Source organism: Schistocerca piceifrons, chromosome 4 (assembly GCF_021461385.2).
Source record: "Schistocerca piceifrons isolate TAMUIC-IGC-003096 chromosome 4, iqSchPice1.1, whole genome shotgun sequence".
NCBI lineage: Eukaryota > Metazoa > Arthropoda > Insecta > Orthoptera > Acrididae > Schistocerca > Schistocerca piceifrons.
In genome coordinates this window covers 426,563,266-426,576,055 of record NC_060141.1, presented here as the reverse complement: position 1 = coordinate 426,576,055, position 12,790 = coordinate 426,563,266, and the positions used below count along the sequence as shown (strand labels likewise).

Sequence of the window (12,790 nt, the reverse complement as noted above, 5' to 3'; positions counted from 1 at the left end):
GAACCTATTAGGGCATTTGTGATGTTCTTCACATTTGTAAATTTAACAGATGAGGTCATAATTTTGTCACAGACATAAATTACAGGATTTTAATTACTGTTAGAAGACAGTTTGCTGCTTCTTATTTGCTTGACGTTACCAAAAACTCATCATCCCTCTTATTGAATTTCATCAAGCAACATGATTATTTCTTTGTATAGTATGCCAACAGTTCTGTGGTGAGGAAATGGTTAGTACTGATATTGCAGCTTACCCAAAAGCAAGTCAGATTTTGATTTCCAATTTGTCTTGTTTGATCAAAGTATTTTATGCTTGAAATTTAAAATTAAATAGGACTTACGTTTCTAAAATTGAATTTTTGTGACCATTTCACTATATAGGCCTTCTGCACATCACACATATATATGTAGATAAAGTATTAGATGTGCTGAAATGAAACAAATGGATTGATGGGGTTGAAATGAATGAATATGCAATATCATGAAATGATATTAGTGCAGACCATTCGGATATTGTGGCCTGCATTGTAATGCATATGTAGTGACAACTGAAAATTTGTGCCAAACTGAGGCTCGAAACCAAAATTGCTGAGTCAGCAACACAAACCAAAACACTGCATCAAAACAAGTGTTCAGTTCCTAGTGCTGTGGAATGTGGAAAAAACCCAAAGTGGCAATTATAAGAAGAGGAATGGCACCAGAAATAGAACATAGACATAATATGTAGAAAATCGTCCATGCAACCTGCCACTGAAGATGCCTTGCAGAGAATAAAGGCTAAACACGTATGGCACAAAACTTGTTTCATTCAGTTGTACTCAGACAGTCCAAAAAGTAAAAATTATCAATATACTGTATTATTATATGCAACTGAGGAAGACAGGACTACAAAAGTTGAAGCTAGCTGTGTTTTAAAAGAACAATATTTTCTAAATCCGTGTTGACTTTGTGTCAATAGACCATTCTCTTTGAAGTAATTCGTAATGTTCCAACACAATATGTGCTCCAAAATCCTGCTGCATATCAACGTTAATGGTATGGACCTGTAATTTAGTGGGTTACTCCTACTACCTTTCTTGAATATTGGTATGACATGTAACTTTCCAGTCTTTGTGTACGGATCTTTCGTTGAGTGAACGGCTGTATATGATTGTTTAGTACAGTGCTATTGCACCAACATACTCTGAAAGGAACATAATTGGTACACTGTTAGGACCGGAAGACTTGCTTTTATTATGTGATTCAAAGTGCTTCACTACTCTGAGGACATCTACTTCTAAGTTACTTATGTTGGCGGCTGCTCTTGATTTGAATTCTAGAATATTTATTTTGCCTTTTTTGATGACGGAATTTTGGAAGGCTGTGTTTAGTAAGTCTGCTTTGGCAGAACTGTTATTGATAGTATTTCCATTGCTACTGCGCAGAGAAGGCTTGATTGTGTCTTGCTGCTCATGTACTTTACATACGATCACAATCTCTTTGGATTTTCTGCCAGATTTTGAGACAAAGTTTCATTATAGAAACTATTATAAGCATCTTGTATTGAAGTCCATGCTAAATATTGAGCTTCTGTAAAAGACTGCCAGTCTTGGAGATTTTGTGTTTGTTTAAATTTGGCATGCTTTTTTTGTTGTTTCTGCAACAATGTTTTGTGTACCATAGAGGACCAACTTCGTCATTTGCTAATTTGTTTGGTATAAATCTCCCAATCACTGTTGATACTAATTCTTTGAATTCAGGCCACATTTGGTCTACATTTACACATTTGGAAGGAGTGGAGATTGTCTCTCAGGAAGACGTCAAATGAATTTTTACCTGCTTTTTTGAATAGGTATATTTTTCGTTTATTTTTGGAGGGTTTGGGGATTACAATATTCAGTCTCGGTCTGAAAACCCTGTGTTTACTAGTCCCTGTGTCCGTTTTGAGGCTCATTATTAGCTCAAGATTATTTGTTGCTAAAAGATCAAGTGTGTTTTCACAACCGTTTACTATTTGTGTGGGCTTGTGAACTAATTGCTCGAAATAATTTTCAGAGAATGCATTTAACACAATTTTGGATGATGTTTTATGTGTACTCCCAGATTTAAAAAATGTATTTTCATCAACACATCAGCTGGCCGCTGTGGCTGAGTCTGGAACCGCGCTGCTGCTATGGTCGCAGGTTCGAATACTGCCTCAGGCATGGATGTGTGTGATGGCCTTCGGTTAGTTAGGTTTAAGTAGTTTCTAAGTCTAGGGGACTGATGATCTCAGATGTTAAGTCCCATAGTCTCAGATGTTAAGTCCCGTAGTGCTTAGAGCCATTTGAACCATCAACATATCAAGGGTAAATTAACAGTCACCACCAACTACAATTTTATGATCTGGTTACCAGCGGTATGTCAAACCCTTGTTGGAAAGGCAAACAACTTAATTTTACATGTTGTAGTTTACAGCCAGTCTGGTACATGAAATATAATTTTTGCACGCCATGGAAAAATAATTTTATTCAACACAACATAGAAAGAAAATACCTGTCATGAAAATCAACTTAAGAGAAGCTTTATGTCACCGAGTTCATACAGGGCTTCCAAAACCAAATTTCATAAACGAATTTCCCAATGACTGTTTCTGGATGGTAATGTAAACACTTCACAATCAATTCTGGAAATCCCTTTCTGCTTGCTGGTTTTCCGATTCTGCAGTCGATTTTTGCTCCCATGTAAATACAACTGGTTTTGAAGTGTGCTTGGACTGTCAGGTTTCATCTTGGCCGCCCACATTGCCACCCATGCTAGTCAGCCCACATGCTTATTCGTTCATTTCTTTTGTCAGTCAACTACTGAATCGAGTAGCTGTACTTTCCCATGTAGCATGCACATCTATGTCATTGTATTTTATACATTTCTGTCTGGCACACAGATAACTAACACATACCTATGAGAAAAGTTTTGGCCATTCTAGTGATCTCGACATGTTATGAAGGAGGATCGACTTAATGGATTAGCTCTGTTGAACATTCACTCTGACATTGGTTGTCCTTTTGATGATGTAACTGACCAATTTGCCAGGAAGAATAGGTGCATAGTATTCATCATTTAAACAAGAGTAACTTTGTTATATCAGAAGATGGAATTGTCTTGTATATGTGTATAATCAGTTTAAATAAAACTTCCTTAAACTTTGCTTGTGAGTTGATTGTTTTTTATTACTGTAAAGGTAGCTCAAGATATCTTTAGCGCCCCCTCCTTTAGGTTTTCTGTATCTGCCACTGCTTTAAAGTAGCAGAATAAACAGAAATTTTCGATGCTGAAACACAGCACTTCTGACGGACGGCATGTAGGTACCTTGACAGCCATGATTAAAACATACACACAACACAAGTGCAGCGGATGGCAATCTTTTTCTCTACATCAGCCTCCTTGCAGAAGGCAGAATCCAAAAAACATGCAGGAAAATGCATGCATCATCTGTATCTTGTGTGATCTGCAGCTTGTAGATGAGGCTAATTCAGTGGTGCCTCTTGGTACATGTACACTGGTGTGTCTTGGTTGATGGAAAGTGTAGAGGGTTTGCCATTTACTGTTACATCCAGTGTTTTTGCTCCTCTTCATGAGACACAGTGGCTGCACCAAAGGCTTAACACGACCGGTATGTAGCATTATGTGCGTGTGTGTGTCCAAATTAAGATGCACGTAGCTGAGTATGGTACCATGTCTTGAAGCTCTGCGAGGATAAATCTATGCTATATGTTCTCTCATTTGATGAATAAAGTCTGAATGGTCTTGGTCAGAAAGCTGGAATGAATTCACTTCAATAAATTCTCCGGAGAACTATTCCTGCTGATGAGAAATCTAAGTCCGTCTTGTATATGTTTTGTAGGCCAAGTAGGACCTTCAGTAGAGCTGTCATCCAATTAATTTCAAGACAGATCAATGCTGCTTTTAGGGAATGGTACCAACATTTGATCATGGTGTTGCTTGTTGGCTGATAGCTTGTAGTTTTGTGGAGAACAGTGCTGCAGAATTTGGTAAGTTGAGCAAATAGATAGAGACTTCAAACTTTCAACACAGTTCAGAACTGGATAACAATCCAATATTAACTGGTTTTGTCTCATGTAGGGTAGAGGGTACTTTTTGTACCACTGCCATTTCCACCTTTTTCTGTTGTGACTGGTATGTGAGAAGAACAATTATTGGTAAGCCCCCTGATAAGCTTGAATCTTTAAGTTTTTCTTTCACTGTCTTCTCACAAAATACTACATAGGAGAAAGCGTTATACTGGTTGACTTAGATGAAGAAACACTGAAATAAACCTAAAATTTACCACTTGTGCCTGCTATAGTCTTATCAATTTTGAAATTGATTGGACAAATTTCACATATACAAGATTAAAAAGGAAATAATTGTTTAAAAAAATGGATTTTAATATACCAAGTTTGTAAATGGACTGTAAGATACAAAATAATTTCTTCTAGACCCATACAGATAATCATGAAAATTTGAGACTGTGGATTTTTAATAGCTGTGAAAATACTTGTAAGATTTACAATGAAAAACATGGGGTCCATGAGTAATCATAGTTAAAAGTAGTCTCATTCAGGGTTGATTAGAGGAACGTGTTTTAGAGATCAGCTTAGTGTTAATTTAGGGATGGACTCCATTTCACTACTTTCAATAGTAATAAAGGAGGAACAGGCGTTCATAAGCTAGAATTAGTAAAAACTCAAGTGAGACCACATTACTTGTGAATTTTACAATTGAAGCATGTGCACAAATAATGCTGTAAGGTACATTTTGCAGTTTTTAGGAAACTGACAAAAATTGTTAATTCCAGAGAATTATTGCAGAATAATAATGTAATAGCACATATGAACTGTTTGTGCATACATACTGTTGATAATACTTGATTGCACTTTATAAAATTGTGCTAAGTATAGTTTTTTTGAAGATGAGCAAGTATTAAACTGGAAAAACACCACATAGCAATGTACATACAGCATTATCCCAGATCACTTTGTGATATGCTGCAAATTTTTTACTTGATATTCACGACCATATTTTAGACTACAAAGTCTTTCCCATGGGCGAAGCACATTGTGACTACGATGTACGCTTATGTGTCGAGGGTCGTCACTATACAGCTTCAACCAGAGTACACCAATAATTTTCAAAGCGGGTGGCTTTTTTTAAAACAAACTAAATGGATCCTATATCCTTGAGTCTTCCATCATCATCTTCTGAATGGCCCAGTTTGAAAGATCGATGAAGGCCTCAGCAATGACATTTCATTCTGAAGGAACCATGACTTTTGTTGCTTTCTTTCTTTTCTCGATCGCTGCAAAGTACCTGACACAAGGTAGGAAACTATGGCCTGAACAGATGGAAATAAAGTGAACTCTCCTGTTATTGTTTTGTCCAATGTAGCAGTCAGACCATACAATCAGTTCGTGTTCCATACCTTCTTCAAGAACATTGTAACTGTTTGTCATAAATTTAAGCTGACAGGAAACTGTCAGCTAAACCTCTCCTTGCACAGGATTCATCTCAAAAATTCACTCTAATTTTTCCAGTACCAAGGTCATGAACCATGAAATTATACAACAGCTGTCTCTGGAAGAATACCGTAGAATGCGTCAATGGAGAACAAAATAAAATCTGTTGTAGGTCAACACACAAAACCTTGTAGACTGTTATTCCTTTTAGCCACTCCATATATTTTTAGCACTTTGTATGCTTGGTCTTCTTTTGCATGATGCAACTGACTCAAGTTCAGTGTTGGGCAGTTCTATTTCATCTGAAATTATTTGTTAATCAAGAAATCACACTGTCTCCAAGAATATGACCTAGGCATTCTGGAACACAAAAATCTGTGTGAAAGACACTTTGGTAGTATGACCTGCTTCTTGATTTCCAGGAAGTTTTTCAGTAAACACTTAATACATTCTGCAGAGGTTGAGATTGGTTTGTAGACATTCTTTTGAGGATTTATTCCTGCTGCAATGGCTCATCTGCTTTGGGAAACTCGAAATGTATTTACAAATCAGAACTCTTTTGTCATTTGATACGGCTGGTGTCCTATTGAAATGTTTCCCTCTACCATCTTTACGAGTCGTCATTCCATCTTTTAGTTTACATTGAAGAGTCTGCATTTGTCATCAGGTGATGCAGAATTTCAAGCAATGTTTCCAGCACACTTCTTTTGACTGTACTTTGTAATTAAAAGCAGTTCATTTCTGTGAAGTATTGTCTGTCTTACCTTTCTTTCGTCTGGTTGGCACACCTGTTCCCATGGATTTTATAAGTAAATGGACTGCTCTTCATACATCATGGCATTATATTCTTCACACAGCCTTAACTTAATATCCAAGTTAACGTCCTTGCATCCACCTTTTGAGCACACTTCTGCATTGCACACAGTATGCTGTTCAAGCAAAAAATCGATATTACTACTGACTATTCAATTGGAATATCAAATTTCACATTCCCTTTTAATACTATAGCAGTGCTCAGATTGTTGTTATATTTTTTCATTGATGATATCTAGAGAATTATAGTTAATTTTATTCGTGTTACATATTTTTACTGTAATGTTTTCAGAAGAGGCATATAATGTACGTTGTTAGAGCCATGTACTGTACAGAGCACACATGCCACTTTACAGGACACATAAGCTACTCTACAGACATAGCTGTGCACCTTTTTACAAAACCCATACAGCATTATTCCACGCACTTGCACTGGATGCAGTTTCGCAGGAACTACTTTTCCTATCTGTGATTTATGTTCCAATCCAGCACCATGAAGCCTTTTCCTCTTTCCTGCCAATTAATGACATTAATTTTTTTTTCTCTGTGCATTATTTGCCCTTTCAAACCATTTGCGGTAAGCATCACCTTGTTGCACTCTGCCACTCTTGTAGCACATAGGCATTGTTCGTTTAGAGGTGCAAAAACTGCATGTCTCTCCTCGTTTAGTGCTGCCCTCTGGTGGTAAATAGGTCAACTACTACAGCAGGCAATGCAGACTGCTGTGTACAACATTATTCCATACCGTTCTACAAAATGTCAAAATGTGCCATACAGCGTTATTCGTGCGCACACTTCAATTTAACTGTGAAGTTAAAATTGAACAAAGGTTGAAATCAGTGCTTCTGGTATATTCCTTAAATTATGAGAGGACTGGAAACTTACTACAGAAAGTAACAAACAATAGAAACACAATGGTAGCCTGCAATATCTAAATAATGACAGCACAATCGAGAAATTAACATCACAAGAATTTAGTTATTCCACATTATTGTATTTGGAGAATACAATCTTGTTTTCTTCTCCTCAACACTTGCAATCCCAACAAAGAGATTTTTATTACTTTTTGACTGCATGTCTATAATAGAACACTGCAGCAACTGAACTAAATCCTACTTTGAGGAGCAAGTGAGGTGGCGTAGAGGTTAGCAACTGGACTTGCATTCTGGAGGACGATGGTTCAATCCCACGTCCGGCATACTGATTTAGGTTTTCTGTTATTTCCCTATATCGCTTCAGGCAAATGCTGGGATGGTTCCTTTGACAGGGCACGGCCGACTTCCTTCTCCATTCTTTCCTAATCCAATGAGACCGATGACCTCGCTGTTTGGTCTGTTCCTCTCAATTCAATTCAATCCAATCCTACTTTGAAACTGAAGCAGCTAAAGAGGACTCAAATTTGGGAATAGTAGGCTTAAAATCAATGTTCAGCAAACATGATTAAAATTTTGTGTATATTACTTCAACAGATGTAATTTTCATTCAACAATGGAATGGTTAGAGATATGCATCCATGGATACTTTGCCTCATCTGCTCCAATCATTTTTATATGCTGAGCTGTACACTAATACACTGATTGCCGCGCATATAGTTATGCATGTTTCACAGCTGCCAGCGAGCATGAGGCTCTGTTGTGGCTGGTGATGACCTCTTGGCAGTCAATTTGCTAAAGCTCCCATATAAATTAACAGCTGGATGTACCTGGAAGCCACTCACATAAAATTTAAATGCATTTCTTCTGTGTCTAATGAAAACAAAGGACATTCTTGTATTTTTTAAACAGCAAGATGAACAGAAATTTGGCATGTGTATGTACCATATAATTCACATTCCATAAAATAAAATTTTAGAGACCTGATCAACTTTCTGATTCAGCATACTAGAAAGAAGGTAAGAATGGAAACAGGCACTGCCGATGATGGGCTTTGCAAACATTCCAAGAATGAACATTTCCCAACTACCCTTCCAACCAATGAGTGGTGCCACTTTATGCAGTTTGTACATTAATCATGTGTACTGCAAGCAAACAAAAATCATTTTATATTATTGACAAATGAGTTCTACTTAAATGTCATAACATTTTTATAGAACTTTATTGAAGTACCTAATAAAATAACATATATGTGCGAACATATCCTTACTGAATTTATACCAAACCATATAAATGCTTTATCAATACATTGTTTTTATGGCAGCCAATGATAAACACAGACAATCAGTTACATATTTTCACAAAACTTTACTCATTGACACAAAATGTTGTCAATGGCATTTGCATAGAATTTGGCTAATCACACAGCAAAGTTAAATGATTTTCAGTTTATTTACCTTTCAGCATAGCTCATATGTTCAAATCACATTTCACCCTAAAACAAAATTTAACAGAAAACATTTATTTTGACCAAAATCTGTGGCAATTAGTGTGTGGCTGGAATATTTCTTGCTGAAACTACACACACAATGTTGAGAAGAGCAGGCACAACGGATGGATAATGAGGAAAGGCAGATGCTAATTTGTCTAAATAGGTTTTATAGGACAAGCAAAGGAGCCACCTGAAAGCAATTTAGTTCTTGATGTAGTAGTCTACTGCACTGGAAAATAAAGAAAGAACTGTGTGTTGGGGAGGCCAATAGAAGGTTAACAAGCACAGGCTTGAAGTGAGACTTCACAACTATGTATACGGATCACTGTGACTGCTATTTACAATTAAAGTGTTCCTCTGAGTGCAGGTGCTTTTTCAGCTTGTACTCTTGGATATCTTTTTACAATTATTCAAAAATCACAAATGTACAATTTTTACATGATTTATGCCTCACCCTTGAAACAATAAATGCTTATTCTGCATGAAGAACTGATCAATTCATCTGCGAATACTACAGTTTAGGTGAAGTTTCATTCCTATGCACTAGGTTGTGAATTTCTACTAAGTTCAAAAAGTTTCCTTGTTTCTCTATTACACTGCAGCAGCTGAAGGAGCTGTTCTTGAATCTCATCATTTTTCTGTTCCATTGCATCCAAAAGAGAATTTAACTGGTCAAGCTGAGAGTTGAGTTCCTCACAATCTGAAACAGCCAAACAAAAATTCTCTTAAAATTCATAATGTTATATCTGATGACTATTCCAATAACGAGGTGGCTTTTGATATTAACAATAACATAGGCAGACAAATGTTATATATGGGGCATCTAAAAATAATGCTGTACAAATCATAACTATGAAGTCATGAGTAAATAACATGCACCATTCACCACATAGTGGAGCTGAGGAACAGTGCATGGCTACAAGTAGTTTAACATAGTAACTACGATAGCATTCTTTCCCTACTGCCAGCACATTTTCTTGAGCTCATGGCTACCATGCTGTCAAATGCCACTAGTGATGAAAGGTAACAGCTCATTTTTCTTATGATTTTGAAGCTTATTTATATTGCATGATTAACTGGTATGTCTTTAGGTAGGAACCATGCAAGTAGTTTTGCCTTTTGAGCTCTGTAAGGTAATTTTCAACAACTTCATGTTAAAGTACTCACTAATATTACTTCCATCCACTGGTAGGAACATGTATTGTCATTTTGTTTGGTTACAATTAGGGCTTTTCATTTATGAACAAATGAGTAATGAAACAGATACCAAATATACTGTAATTACAATGTTTGTTACCTGCGACAACTCTGCTTATCATACTGTCAGCATGCTATGCTACTGGTTAACACAACATCTAATTAACTCATATTTATTAAAATTTATAACATGAAACCAGATTAATAATGTAAACAAAGTGTTTATTTGGATTGCTGTGTTATATAAAGAAATTCGATTCACATTAAAAAGTAACATACACATATTTGAAACAGGAATCATGGTAGAAATATTTAGGATAACGTAGTTTCAGGGTAATTAACAAAAATGTAATCAGCACTGTTTATTCATATCATTTCACATATTTTTCCATGAAAACAAGAAATCTGTTAATTCCATTGAACTTCAATTATAACCACTGGATGATAACATTTTTTGTAATTATCAACAACTTCTGTAATTGTAATTGGTTAATTTGTTATATCCAATAAGACATCAATTGTTAGAAAAAGTAGATAAGATATGAACGAAATTGTGTAGAATGTCCAGTATGATGTAAGATCATGAGCAGTGCTGTGTGATTTAATAAATTGTATACCTAAAATTCTAATTTTTTGTGTCTTTCGAGAACCATGCTGTTCTCTAGCCAATATTCACTTAAACTTGCAGGAGAAGTCATCTGTAGCAAAGTATCAAAATGATGGTAAGTTCTGGTCAACATTTATTATTTTGAACAAACTGAGTTACACCTACCCAACTTTAAGAACATTTATTTCAGCTACTATTTCAAAAATCATTATTTCTTAAAGCCATTTACTCTGAATTATTTTCTTTTGAGAACATTAATTCCCAGCAAGACAGTTACACTACAGTGTCTTACAGTGTCTAACCAATCCCCACTGATGGTTGCAATCTAAAACTATAAAGCAGTAATAGCCATTGGCAAATGTGCTTTATTTTGTTGCACCAACTGAATCAATTACCTTACATTTAGTGTTGGAATTCCTGTTACATTGTGGCACTACCTAACACACTTGGAAAAAGAAAAGGCAGCTTACAACCAACATGGAGTCAGGATTTGAGTATAACTCTGTGTCTTAGTTCTTGTCAACACCTTCACATGCTGTGTGTGGCTCTATACATATTTAATTTGTATCATTCCACAGAGATCTTACATCATCATGTCTCGCGAGGGAATATGTAAGAAAACACAGTATTAATATTGTTGGAAAGTAGTTGTAGAATCTAAATGTGTTAGGATTGAAGGAGACTGCTCACTGCAAAGCAGAAGTGTTGCATTGTTGGTAGGCGCACACAAAAGAAAGAAAACTTGCTAGCTTTCAGAGTTATCCTTCAGTCAGCTGGGTGGGTTGCTTGGATGGATGCAGCTGGTTTGCCAGATAGGAATATGGAATAGAGCGATGGCAGGTATATGGCTGGAACAACTGAAGTTGCTGATAGGAAGCAGCATGTGCTGAAGGGAATGTGGGTGTTGAAATGAGATGGAGTGGTAGCATAAAGGAAGAGGAAACTGATGGGTGGAGGATGTGGGGATAGTGAATTACCTGAGATTGAGGCCAGGATGATTACAGGAGTGGTGAATATGCTTCAAGGACAACTCCTATCTGTACAGAGAACCTGGTGGTGGATGGCTCGGATTGTAAAGCAGCCACTGAAATTGAGCATGTTGTGCTCAGATGATAGTTGTGCCACTGGATGGTGAACTTTGCTCATTAACAGTTTGGCTATTGACCCAGGAGGACAGCTGGTTGGTAGTCATACCAGCATAAAAGGTTGTGCAGTGTTTGCAGCAGAGCTCATATATGACACGGCCATTTACACAGGCAGACATGCCTCTATGGGGTAGGATATGTCTGTGACAGGTCTAGAGTATGAGGTTGGTTGGTTGGTTTTCTTTTGCAGTGCAAAAACAACTATGGTCATATGCACCCATGTCAGAACTGTAGAACATGAAGACAAAGAGAGGAGTTAAAAATGACTACACTTAATCCCAATCGATGGAAGAGAAGATAGCTAAACACTGCTACGTAGAGAAGGGTCTATAAAATACACCATGCATTGTTTGCTAAAATGGCCAGTAACTCAGACAGCAAACACAAATGAGAATGCAAGTGGTTAAAAAAGGGGGCATTCTGTCAGGAAATGGCAGACTGTCAAAGGTTGACCTTGACCACAATGAGCATGAATTGGTGGGGAGCACTACTTAACAAATGACGATGGCTAAAAAGACAGTGCCCAATACACAACCAAACTAAAATTATCTCCTCATGGTGAGAGGGCCAAGAGGTGGTCATCCAAGCTGCTGGGACAGGCTTGTTCCCATGAAGGGAGGACCTGTGGCGATGCTAAAGTGATACCACCTGCTGACAATGGCAACACGGATCATCGGAGAGAATGTAAGAACTAGCAGGCTGAAGTACGAGCACTGCAGCCTCGGCAGCAGCATCAGTGGCCTCGTTTCCTGTCAGACCAATGTGACAAGGAACCCACAAATATCACAGTGTCTTCATCAAGAGTGAGCAAGTGACAACTTTCCAGGATCTGTTGCACTAAAGGATGGACGGTGTACAGCACACAGAGGCTCTGAAGCGTACAGAGAGAGTCAGAGCAGATGATGCAATTGAAAAGCCAGTGTCGTTGGATGTACTGCATGGCCTAATACAGGGTGAAGAGCTCTGCTGTAAATATTGATCAGTGTTCCGGAAGCCAATACTGAAACACATCGGTACCAATGATGAAGGCACACCCGACATCACAGTCAGTCTGAGAGCCATCAGTGTACACAAAGATACTGTCGCAAAGTTCCATGTGAAGGCTGTGAAACTGAAGGTGACAGAGCAGAGCTGCAGTAGTGTCCTTGGGAAGTGAATGAAGGCAATAGTGAACATGGGCCGCCACACGAC

General features: G+C 37.4%; 1 protein-coding gene across 1 annotated transcript in view; it reads right to left on the bottom strand.

Moving 5' to 3' along the window:
* Window positions 1-8,356: 8,356 nt before the first annotated feature.
* The window catches only part of LOC124795384 (UPF0184 protein AAEL002161), a 30,132-nt gene continuing 25,698 nt past the window's right edge, over window positions 8,357-12,790 (bottom strand). The window contains exon 2 of the mRNA XM_047259396.1: window positions 8,357-9,350. Coding sequence (XP_047115352.1) covers window positions 9,187-9,350 — 164 coding nt within the window. The 3' untranslated portion in view covers window positions 8,357-9,186. The remainder of the gene's footprint in view (window positions 9,351-12,790) is intronic.